General features: G+C 31.2%; 1 protein-coding gene across 1 annotated transcript in view; it reads left to right on the forward strand.

Moving 5' to 3' along the window:
- LOC139702414 (cadherin-18-like) overlaps window positions 1–13,648 on the forward strand; it is a 216,222-nt gene that overhangs the window by 153,470 nt on the left and 49,104 nt on the right. Inside the window, 1 exon segment of the mRNA XM_071603505.1 lies at window positions 1,649–1,816. Coding sequence (XP_071459606.1) covers window positions 1,649–1,816 — 168 coding nt within the window.

Genomic DNA, 13,648 nt, shown 5'->3' on the forward strand with positions numbered 1-13,648 from the left:
TCCTGCATCAATTCAGTGACTACTTATGCAATTATCATATGTGATACAACATTGTTCTTTTTAATAAAGAGGCTTGAGGCTTTTTCATATGCATGAATTAGATGAATCATTTATTATCATATTATTAAAATTTATTGTGATAAGAATAATTTTCATTTTTATTTAGCTTCAGGGGGTTTTCCTACACTTTCTCAGTTACATGTTCACAAGGTTTGAAAGTTCTGGAATCATTTTTCATGCCAGAGGCTCTCCTCTTAAAGTTATTACACAGAAAATTCATTCAGAAAAAAGAAGAAGAACAACAGCAACAACAAGAAGAAAAGAGATGTGGTCTACAGTCCCATATATTTTCTCTCATATGTGGAAGCTAGAAAGAAAAAATAAATGTTTTGTTTTTGGTACCATGAATTGAACCCAGGGGGTCTTAACCACTGTGCCACATCCCCATCCTAAGTCCTTTGTTATATATTTTATTTTGAGACATGGACTCCCTAAAATGCTTAGGGCCTTCTTAAGTTGCTGAGGCTGGCTGTGAACTTGTAATTCTCCTGCCTCAGCTTCCTGAGTTGCTGAGTGCACCACCATGCCCAACTAGAAAAAAATAAATTTAATTAAAAGGACAGGCTCTTCTAAAAACCGAATGGAAAGTAGAATAGAGAAGAATAATTATAATGCACCAGTACCAGGGGAGTATTTTTTATAAAGTGATAGATCTTTTCCAATCTTAAGGACTTTTTTTTTCTGAATATACAACTTCATTTTCTCTGTCATTTCAAGAAATTGTATGTACAAATGTTTGGTAAACTTTACAGTTAAAAGTTTCAATTGGCAACTTCCAACAAATTGTAGCAGTAACTAACTAAATGTGAGTTCAAGAGAATTTCTTTTGGTATAGACATAAATATACATATTTATAATATATATCATCTAGGTGATTTTTTAAAAAAAATTTTAAACAATAGGCTCTCAGTTAATTTGGTCTTCTGTAAAATGTGGTTTTGTTTTTTTAAATTTAAGACAACTGAAAGGGATATTGATTTCTGGGGGATACAAAAGGGGTTTATATGTATAAACATTATAAAAAATGGATATATATTTTATGCCTTCATTCAATCCAAGTATCCATCATGAAGAAATGCATTAAATGTCTCCCTAGCAATATAAAATTAAAAATGTGACTTTTGCTTTATTTCTAGACTCAATATCGTAACTTTATTTGGCTAAAATACATATCTTATTCTTGATAAATATGTTTTCTGGGGAAAATGTGGACTGATGGAAATCTTAATTAGTCACACAAAAAAAATGGTTAGGGATACGTGGTTGCAGATAAATGACTCCATAAATCAGTTTTAGTGCATTGTTAAATTGCAGAAGTGTGGATTTCTTTTAAAAATATGCTATTTAAAAAACCATTTCTTAGATCAGTAGAGGAAAGGGAACAGAGGAAGGGAGAAGAGGGGGAAAGGGAGAATAATGGGGACTGAATTAGAGCAAAGTGATCCTATGCTTTATAATTATGTTAAAATAAATTTTAATATTATGTCTAACAAAAGAAAACATTTCTTAAAACATAAAAATATATCTGAGTAGCCTTTCATTTATGTAAAACACACACTGATTATTGTTTAAAATGCATGTATTACAGGAGTTATTAGAACGGCCTTACATAATATGGACAGAGAAGCCAGAGAACACTACTCAGTGGTCATTCAAGCCAAAGACATGGCTGGACAAGTCGGAGGGCTTTCTGGATCTACTACAGTCAACATCACCTTGACAGATGTCAATGACAACCCACCACAGTTTCCACAGAGTAGGTACATTTTTCCTAGGATTTGAATATTTTACTATGCATTTATGTAAAACAAAATGAAATCCCTGAATATATAGTGCTTTGTTGTCTTCTATGGGGATATTTTGCTTTTGTAGCTCTTGATTTTCCTATGGTGTTATCTCTAGTCAAAAGTTAAGAATATCGAAATCTCTCAATCCTGAACCTGTAATATAATGGATATCAGATGAAAAATGTGAATTTCTGCTGGCATCAAAGTTAACCATTCAAAACAGTCAAGTGGTGCTAAGTTACAATATCCTACATTTGCCAAAATAGTTATGCATTATTACAGCTTCCATGAAGATGTTTACAGTGCATTTTGTTATCATAATTTTTGAATGTGTTTATGCAGATATAGATACATTTATGGTATGAATGATTGCTTTATGCATACATGTACACATACACTGGTATCACATAAAAGACCATTACAAATAATTTAATTACATGTGATCTCAGAATAGAATATCCATCTTGAAAACAGATCATGATCCAAAAGGCAATTCAGGGAAACAAGGCAAGTATTTATTCTGTGACTTTGGAAGGAGGTGGTGTTCATCCATCTTCAGAATATAGAGGATATAATTATATTATATTGGAGTATTTTTAATATGGCAGTACTGTGGATAACCACTCATAGAATGATCCTTAATTAACATAAAAATCCAATTGGGGTTTACTATAGATGTCCATCCTACCAAATGATGTTTAAAACCTGTAATTGAGTAGGTATGCTGGTATTTCAGCAAAGGCTCATCACAAGTCAGTATGAGATTCCTTTCCTAAGGTTCCTTCTTAATGTTGTTCTCATTATATCCAGGCCTAACTACAATGAAATATTGTGTATTCCTAAAGCATAACAATGCTTTTCACAAACTTATTTTGACTGGGATCATCCTGTGCTCATACTGTTTAAAATTCCTGCTAAATTTCTCTGTAATATCTGTTGCAGATGAGTTGCTTCTTTTGATTTCCTCTTGACATGGCACTTTTGCATGCATGTTTATCTGTTCTAAGTCCCTGTGTCCTCTATCACTATGAGGGCCTCTAAGTATGAAAGAATTTTGATTTGTTTTTGTAACACTACTTGTTCAAGCCAGTGACCAGAACTAGATCAATGACTGTTAAATGAATGAGTGAATAAGTTGAATTTAAATACCCCATCAAAATTTTATTATTAAAAAGACAGCCAAGTTTATAGTTACATGAAAATCACTTAAAAATATTGGTGCTGGAGATAAGAGTATGTGAATAGGTTCACTTGTGGCCTTTGCTCTATGAAGTATATAAGAAAGAAACTCGTAGATCATAGATGGGTCTACATTACATTTAACTTTAGATATAATTAAATTGCAAAATGTTTTAAAAATTACACTGTACATTTTTATCTATTTTATCACTTAATTTACATAATGGAAGCACATGTGCACACACATACACACACATACATATATATTACTGAGACAAGGGCCATTATTTCATATGATATGACAATTAAAATTGGAAGTCTTTTTTAAACTTAGGATTCCAGAAGTTAATTCTCCTACTTAATTTTAATTTTATATTCATCAACCAATGAATTCTAGTATTCTATTGCCTAGTAGGTATCTAGGGTTAATAATATCACTTTTGGGGGGAGCGGTACTGGAGATTGAAATCAGGGGGACTCAACCACTGAGACACATCTCTATTCCTATTTTGTATTTCATTTAGAGATAGGGTCTGGCTGAGTTGCTTAGGGTCTTGCTAAATTGCTGAGGCTGGCTTTGAACTCAAGATGCTCCTGTCTCAGCCTCCTGAGCCACTGCACTCAGCAATAATATTACATTTAATGTTTCAAAATAGCTAGAAAATAGAGATTTGAATGTTCTCAACACATATAAATGATAAATGTTTAGGATGATAGATATGCTAAATGTTCTCATTTGATTATTACAATATGTGTACTGAAAATATCATGGAATCTGAAGTTCAGATTAAGCTAATTAGATTTCTAATCTACCAATTTACATTTTATGTGGCAACTGATAGGATAATAAAGGGTAACATCTGAAGTAAATCTGAAATTCTCAAATCAACTAGAAAACAGAGAATGGGAAATATTACAAATATATTTTATTCAGCCTTCATTAAAGACACATTTTTATCTTATGTCATGAAATTTAGTAATAAAATGATAGCTTATCTTTATTACATATTTATTAAACTAAAAAAGGCAAATATGACTACAGAATATATTCTTTCAGAAAAATAAATATTAAGTGACTTTTTTTTAATTTTGAAGTTGGACATTTTGAAATAATTTTGGGTTATGTACCTAGGAATTTACCAGACTATGCAAGTCATTTGTGATTTAAAAAATCTATTTGGTTATATTCTATGACAAAGTTATACATTCTATCTTCTTTCATTGCTTATTTTACATGGATATCTGGGTTTATGGTTATAAGGATATATTTTTATAAATAATTTGAGTATTATCAGTTAGTATTTATAAATCATTTTGTAATTCTTCACAGGATTTTTTTAATAAAACAGTGCTGACTTTTAATTGAATTTTATAAGTTTTCATTCTTTCTTCCAGTAATTTACAAATGACTTTTGCAATAAAAAGTGAGAAAATATATTTTTTTTATAATTGAATTACCTTACCAATATTTTAAAGAAAATTATCATTCCTAGAGGAAAATCAGCTTTGTGCATGCTGACACATAGGAACAGAATATGTTAAGTTATGCTATTTTAAATATATTCCAAGGAACTAATACAGGATAATTACCCTCTTATGCGTGGTATTCAAGTAGCCATCTTTATACTACATAGTATTTATGTATTAGAAACATCTTAGGTAGAGCCTAACTTCTTTCTTCTTTCTTTGAATTTTACTGTTTTGTTTATGAAGATGTTAGTTATACATAATAGCAGTATTCGATATGATGTATTAAAAATGCACATAAAATAATTTTATTCTGTTTACTTAACCCCCCACAGATCCTTTTTCTCTAATTACAGGGTCTTCTTGATGATCCATAATTAGTACTCAACATAGGTTCCTTCGATTAAAAAGAAATTCCAGATTACATGTTTTTTTTTTTTCTTCTTTTTTCAAAGTAGCATCTGAGCATAAAGCTGTATTTACATAAAAATTTAAAACAGATATTTAAAATCTTTCTGCTTAATCTTATCAACAAAGACAAACCAGTTAAGTCCTTGTTTCTAACCACTTACAATGTCAATTTTCCCTAAGAAACATTTATATTTTTTCTCTTTTCCCAAGTAAATACTCTTCATATAAGACAAATGATAAATGAGTTGAATAAATGTAATGATCACATTAATTACAGCTTTTTTAGGCTGGAGATCAGGTATACTTAGGAAATATTCCATGTACTCATCTGGCAAAGTTACTGAAGTAAAGATACACATTATTTTAAAAATCAATTAGAGTCAATACTGTCCTGGGAGGAAAAGGTATATTAAATGGGACAAGCTTCAGTGAGCCAAATTCCCTTTTATTATTCCCACCAAGTCTTCCTTTCTTCAGTTTACTACAGTTAACCTTTACTATTTTATGATGCAGTCTAAGAAATCATGTGCAAAAGATCACATATGGTGAATAAAATTATGGCACATTCAGAAACAAAAATATGAAATAATGAGATCTGTATGTCTATGATGCTATAATTCTAGCTCTGTTTGAAGACATTAAAAGAAAAATTCACTAATGAGGTAGGAGTTAGCAATCTGAAAGTTTCACACATATTCAAAATATAATGAAAAGACTTTATTAGTATAGTACATGTAGTTTGATGCCAGAAGCACAACAGTGTGCCTTGCCTTACTTGGTAACTCAAAAATTCTAACCTTCCTATTGAAAAGTCAAGCAAAACTAACATTTTGAAGGTAGTTATAGTTTAGCAATTATGTTACTCACTTTGGGGGATCAGATTTTTCTCGTCATTTTTAACTCCCTGCATTTGTGGCATCTCTTATTAATTTTCCAGTTCTGAAGAAAGGTTCAAACATTAAACTTTCATGTCTGCATTTTATTTTATATTGTGGTGTTCTATATTTGTATGTACACACATATACATACATCTATATATCTATCAATAGGTACAAATGCATACAGTAAAGGAATTTTTGTCTTAATATTCTTAAAGAATATAGGTACTTATTTGTCTTTTCTCATGTAGGTATAAGTTCATAAGTTATTGTGCTTTACTTTGTTGTGATTTGCAGTTATTAACTTTTTTTTTAATAAACTGAGGTTTGTGATAACAATGTTTCACCAAAAGCATATACTCACTTCATGTCTCTGTGTTACATTGTGGTAATTCCCATAATATTTCAAATTTTGTCATTATTGTTATCTCTCTCATAGTGATCTGTGACAAGTGAATTTAGTGTTACTATGATAATTGGTTTGGAGTGACACATAGCAACCTATCTCACTTAATGTATAAGTGTTTTGCGTATGTTCTGACTGTTCATCCCTCTCCCTTTCTTTGGGCTTCCCAATTCCCAGAGACACAACAATATTGAACTTAGGACAATCTATAACACTATAACCCCCATAAGTGTTCCAGTAAAGGAAAGAGTCACGTGTCTTTCACTTTAATTTAAAAAGTGGAAATTAGTAAGCTTAGTGAGAAACATTCAAAGCCAAGATAAACAGAAAACCAGGCTTCTTGCATCAGTCAATTTGTGAAGGCAAAAAACAAATTTCTTGAAGGGAATCTAAGTGCTGCTACTCCAGCGAACACAAATATGATAGGCAAATAGGATTTTTGCTGATAATAAGAAACTTTTTTTCTGGTTAGAATAGGGGATCAAACCAGCCACAATGCCAAAAGCCAAAGCCTAATCCAAAGTAAGGCCCTAATTCTCTTCAGTTCTTTGAAGGCTAAGAGACAAAGCTCTCCATGACTAGGAGAGACTGGTTTGTAAGGTTTGAAGAAACAAGTTGTCTTTATAACACAAAAGAGCAAGACAATGCATCAAGTGTGATATGAAGTTGCCAAAGTTATTAACTAAGGTTGTTGATGGTAGTGGTTGCTCTAAATAGCACATTTTTTAGTGTAGATGAAACTGGCTTGTACTGAAAGATGATTTCATCTAGGATTCGCACAGATAGAGAAGAGAAGTCAATCCTGGCTTCAAAGCTTCGAAGACCAATTCTTCCCCTTTTCAGAGACTAAAGTAGCCGATGGTGTTAAGGGAAAATCAATGCTAATTTGCCATTCAAGAAATTCTAGATGCCTTTAGAATCATACTACTCTACCTGTGCTCCATAAATAGAACAATAGGGTGTGGATGACGTTACGTGTGTTTACAACATAATTTATTGAATATTTAGGCCCAACATTGAGGACTATACTCAGAAAAAGTAAATTGCATTCAAAGTCTCATTGACAATGTACCTGATCATATAAGTGCTCTTATGGAGAAGTACAGTGGAATTACTATTATCTTTATGTCTCCTAACAATAAATCTATTCTGTTGCCTACAAATCAAGGAGGAGTTTTTATTTTTAAGTCTAATTTTTAGAGAAACTGTAATTTCTAAATCTATAGCTACCATCAATAGTGATCTCTATGATTAATCTCTGCAAGGTAGATTGAAAACTTTCTGGAAAGAATTCAACATTCTAAATGCCATTAAGAATATTGATAGGTTTGGAATATGGCTCAGTGTTTGAATGTTTGCTTAGCACACATGAGGCCCTGGGCTCAATCCCTAGAACCACAATCCCTACAACCACAATACTGATTCTTCGTGGGAATTGATCAAAATACCAGCACTATCAGAGTTTGGAAGAAACTGATTCTAACCCTCAGTGATGACTTTCAGGGGTTTCAAGACTTTAGTGAGAAAGCAGTTAATGCTATAGTAATATTAACAAGAGGAAAAGATTTGAAGTATAACCTGTATATGTGACTGAACTGTTGCAATCTCCTGATAAAATTTTAATAGAGAAGAAGCTGCTTTTTAGTATGAGGCAGAGGGAGAAGCTTATTGAAATGGAGTTGAATCCTGGTAAATAATGATGTGACTATTGTTGAAATAACATTATGGGATTTAGGATATATAAAAACTTACTTGATAAAGCAAAAACAGAGTTGAGAGTATGGGTTTCAATTTCCAGGAAAGTTATACTATGGGTAAAATGTATAAAACAATATCACATACTACAGAGAAATCTTTCCTGATAGGGAGATTCAGTAGATGCCGGAAACGTCTCTACTCTCTTAGTTAAAGAAAATACCACTTTCACCGTAACCTGCAGCAACATATGCATCTGATCAGTAAGGATCAAGCTGAGTCCTTCCATCAGGAAAATCCTAAGATTCCCTGAAGCCTCACATCATTACTAAGATTGCTGGCATTAAAGTAGTTTTAATTAAGGTATATACATTGCTTTTAGTCATAATTGCATACTCAATAGTCTATAACATACCGTAAAGCCAATTTACAAAGCATAGAGACACCAAAGAATTTGTGACTTGCATTAATGAGATAGTACTACATTATGGTTATGGTGTTCTGGAATTGAGCCTGCTCTCTCCAAAAAATGCCTGTGATGACTTTGAGTTTTATTTCAGGAGAATGCTGGCTCCATGGGATAAATTAGGTATCAGTCTCCTAGTTACAATTTCTTTGGAATATTTTGTCACTGTCATAATTTCCCTTTTAAATGTGTGGCAGAATATACCAGAGAATTCATCTCTTCTAGGGATACATTTTTGGGGGAGGTTTTGGATAACTTACAAATCACCTCACCAATAATATAAGGTTTTTATTTCTTCATAATTTAGTTTTGATAGGTCAACTTTTTTGAGAATTTTTTTCATAGATTATAGAATTTTTTGGAATATAGTGGTTCATGGTACTCATGAAAATCTTTTCCTTTCTGTAACATCAGTAGTAATGTCCCAAATTTCTTTTTGATTGGCGTAGTTTGAATCTTCTTTCTTTTTCTCTCAATCTAAAATAATTTCAACTTTTTTGTTTTTTAATTTATTTTCATTTTTATTTGTTCTTTTTAATTATACATGACAGTAGAATTCATTTTGGTATATTTGTAAAAGAATGGGGTATATCTTGGTCTAATTTCATGGACCAAATATGAAACAATGGTCTCACCTCTTGCAGACCCAGATCTCTCAGCTCTTTGAAGGGATGGTATAAGAGCAAGTAGAAGCACGATAAATGCTTACCACTTTGAATGGACTTTTCTTAATTGAACGTTTACTTAGATACAGTAGACTTTTGTTTATAGGTTGAGTTTATCTGATTTCAAGTTTTGTTCTGCTGTTTCTATGTGGAAATGAGCCTCTGGAGATTCCAAATCTGCCATTTTGTGAGTTGCATCTTTATTATGCATTTAAATCAAAAGTGTTTATAATGTGTTTTTTTCCTGATCAAAAAAATCTTATTAATAATTTAATACATTAACTAAAAATACTTCAAGTTCTGTGGTAGACATTTTGTGTTGTAGTTTTCTCTCTTCATGCATTTCTAATATTTTAATGAAAATAATAATTAACAAGAGTGAAATAATCTTCCAGATAATTTTCTTTTTATTCTCTTAAGGAAAATAATAGAAAAAAAAAATCAGGTGCATAAATAATTATTAGTATTTTACTGTAAAAACAATTAGGTGCCTGATATGAAAAAGACACTTAAGTAAGAGTGTTGAGGAAAGACATCATTTAGTATCCAAAATATGGATCTCAGCATTTTATAAAATATCCGGATAAAGGTATAGACATTAGTTCAAGAGACCAGAAGTTGGCACTTTCTGCAGAACTCTAAGAGACCCTTTCTTTTCAATAAATCCACCTCCTCAAGTAGGAATATCTGCTGTGGCTATCTGTGCTTGGATTTCTGTACGCCCTGTCTCCCTGATTCTCAACACAGAGGATATGATGGACATTGCTATTCCTTTGCCACAGAGCTCAGAGTTCTTCAGTAACTCTTCACTGCTATAGATCAGATAGGACATACGTACATGGTTGATGACTGTTAAAGCAGCAATGGAAATTCTTCTGTTCTAGCTTGTATACACAAGAAATTTTATTCAGTGTGAGTGTACTTGGGAAGCATAATTATCAAATATTTTAATTTTCTAAAACTAGATCTTTATGAAAAGCATTGGGGATTGTTTCCTTACAAAATAACTTGAATAGTGGATTCCTGGATTTTGAAATTGTACATTAAATGACTTGAGATTTATCAAGAGGCCTTATGGGTTCATAAAATATTCTTGACATCAACTTCTTCATTGTATCAAATAGGTCTATGATAAATATTCTTTTCATTATAAAATCTTAAGGTGTGCAAATATGTTATAGCTATCATATATTTGTATATCATATGCATATAATATTTAATAATGTAATACATAATGTCTGTAATATATAATACACCTACAATACATCTGAATAGCATATCTCCTATACATTCACAGACACACACATGCACACACTTGTAAATTATCTTTTAATGCTTAGGTATATTCAATGACAGAATGCTAAAAATATTGCTAGTATAGTTATAAAAATTAACATTAAGCATTTTTATAAAATCTGTTTCAAAATATTCTTTTAGTTATTACACTATAAATTTCCCTTAAATTTTCCAGTTTTGCATTAGTAGTCACAAATAAGTGCATAGTCATAAATAAGCTTCTACTTTAAGTTCATTTTTTTAAATTTGGAAATATTAGTAACTCTAAGCTCTTGAACAAATTTTAAAGACTGCAATGTCATTACTTCTTTTGATGTGACTTCACTTGTTAGATTTTACTGCAAATCTCCTCATTTGCATGATTTCATTGGCTCCAGCCAACTTGAGTGATTTTTTAGTATTAAACATTATTCCAGTAGTTTTGTGAACCTAAATTAAGTTTATGGAACTGAAGACAGAAAATTTAACTTTTATTTCTAATTTGAATGTTTAAAATATAATCCCTTTTTGATTTCTTAATTTCCTGTTATTTTCCTCTGTTGTTGTTGATACATTTTTTAATATGATTATTTCAGTGAATAGCGAGAATTCTAAAAAAAAAGTAAAAAAATTCTCTACATTTGGTTCACTCAGTTTAGTTTTTTTTCTTTTTATTTTCTTTTTGTTAGAGAGAGAGAGAGAGACAGAGAGAGAGAATTTTTAAATATTTATTTATTTTTTTATTTAGTTTTCAGTGGACCCAACATCTTTATTTTTTTATTTTTATTTTTATGTGGTTCTGAGGATCTAACACAGTGCCCCGTGCATGCCAAACAAGTGCTCTACCATTTGAGCCACATCCCCAGCCCCTAGTTCACTCAGTTTAATACCACTAATGTTTATTATAAAATTTAACCATTCTATTTATTGTTTATTTTTTGGTTTGCACTTTAAAGTTTTCAAATTGTTTTCAACTTAGTTTTATAAACAGATATTGAGTTTTTGGTTCTCAAAATTCATTTCAAATTGCAATGAGAATTCAAGAAATAGTAACTGTTATTAATTTGGGAGTTGTAGGCTTATAGATGACACTTGGAACTATAGGAATAAATATTACCAAGTTATATTTGCCTCAAAGGATAGCATTGCTCCTTTTTGTAGCCTTCATTTCTATTTTGGATACACTAACTCCAGGGAAAGACCCAGCAAAATTCAAAAACCCTTGGTTCAAAATTCCTTTTTAATGTTGTATTCCATCAAGGTGAGACCTTGTTGAGATTCTGCATGGATAAAAAAAAATGTGGCATATATACACAATGGAATTTTACTCAGCATTAAAAAAGAACAAAGCCATGGCATTTGCAGGTAAATGGGTGGCATTGGAAAAGATAATGCTAAGTGAAGTCAGCCAATCTCAAAAAAACAAATGCCAAATGTTTTCTCTGATATAAGATACAAGGAGGTTGACTCATAGTGGGGTAGGGCTGTGTATTAAGAATTGTAATGCAAAAAAAGTACATGTATAAAGGCAAAAAAAAAAAGAATAGTGTTACCTTATATTAGGTAGAGGGAGTGAAAGGAGGGGAAGGCAGGGGATGTGGGGATAAGAAAGATTACTATCTAAACATTATTACTTTATGTATATATGTGACTGTATTACCAATATGATTCTACAATATATATACTCAGAAAAATGAGAAATTATATCCCATCTATGTATAATATAATCAATGTCTATAAGTGCATTCTACTATCATGTATAACTAATTAAAACAAATTTAAAAAAATTTCAAAAAAGAAAAAAATTCCTCTTCAGGTTAAGATTTGTACTTAGAATTGATGACTGCATTCAAGATGTTGGGGGGAAAAACATAGTAGTAAAGGTTTTAAAATCACAACCTTTCTCTTCTTTTGTGGTGTTCAATCTAACTCATAATACATGATTTTCCCATAATTAGCATTATAGACAAAATATATATTTTTAGTTTTTTTGGATCTGCCATTGTACATATTACTCTCTATTCCCTAACAAGATAACCCAAGATAATTTGCAAAGTTATTGAAGAAACTTGTGGTTTATCAGATATTTACCTATTCCTGCTTTGGACCTGGGTTATTTTCTCAGAAGGTAATGTGATTAGTATTTTGAAAAACATCCACTTGTACAGTACCATGCTTTGTTAATTTAATGATGAGATTAGTAGGGTACTGCTTCCAGGGACTCTATGCTGCAGTTAGGCATGTTGTGGTCATTCTGAGCAAAACCACAGAGTATCATGGATGAGAAGTGGTATGAGGTGGATTGAAGGAAGGGCAACAGCAGTGCCCAGATTTGCAATCTTAAAAAAAGAATTCCTTGAAAATAATACAAATATTTTTTTTTTTAATTAATGACTTATGGTGCCATGAAATAATAGCTATATTATGTATATTCCTGAAAATGTGTAATTATAATTTAGAACTTACTGGGAAAATATGATTAAAATCAATCTTTTTGGAATCCTCCCAAAGCCTAAGAAAGTAGTGAAGATAAAGAAAACAATTTTACTGAATAAACATTAAACCAAAATATGATTCTTATCACAAACAGTACATTAATAAATGGCAATAACAAAAATAAATATCACTTTTTTATGTAACCAAGCAGTTGCAACTTATTACTTACATGTTGACAAGATAATCAAGGTCACTCCTCAGTGAGAGGACATGGTAGTACCACTAACGTACAATAAATACTTCATCTTAAATATCACTGGTAATGTGGTAACAATGCTGTCAGTTAATAGGCCTGGTGACACTATCTTTCTTATTCATTGCATTTTTTAATTTGTATAGTATAGTCACACGTAATATTGGGATTAATTTTGATATAATCATACAAGCAAGGAATATAATTTGCTCTAATTTAATCCCCAGGCTTTCCTGTTCCCTCTCTCTGTTCCTTTTTCCCTACTGTACAGGTCTTTATTTACTTATAGATTTTTTTATTAGTGCTTTATAGATATACATAAAAGTGAAATTCCCTGTGATTTAATCATACATTCACATAGGATAGTTTAGTCAATTTTATTCCACCATTCCTTTCTTCTCCTGTCCTTCCTCCCACCCTCAGCTCAATCCCCTTGTATTTTAAAGAAGTGACTCTCAGATCCATGAAAAAGACATCTCGTTAACTGTAAAGATGACAAGAGGCTCATTTAGCTTTCAAAACGAGTTTAATGCATTTCAAAAAGAAACAAAAATGTCTTACAATTACAAATTTTTTCAAGTAAATGTTCTAAGAAGTGAACATGTGTTTCCCCTTATTTGAACACAGAATTAAGTCTTCTATTACACATTTCTCTTTATTTTTATATATC

The sequence above is a fragment of the Marmota flaviventris genome, chromosome 17 (assembly GCF_047511675.1).
Source record: "Marmota flaviventris isolate mMarFla1 chromosome 17, mMarFla1.hap1, whole genome shotgun sequence".
Classification (NCBI taxonomy): domain Eukaryota; kingdom Metazoa; phylum Chordata; class Mammalia; order Rodentia; family Sciuridae; genus Marmota; species Marmota flaviventris.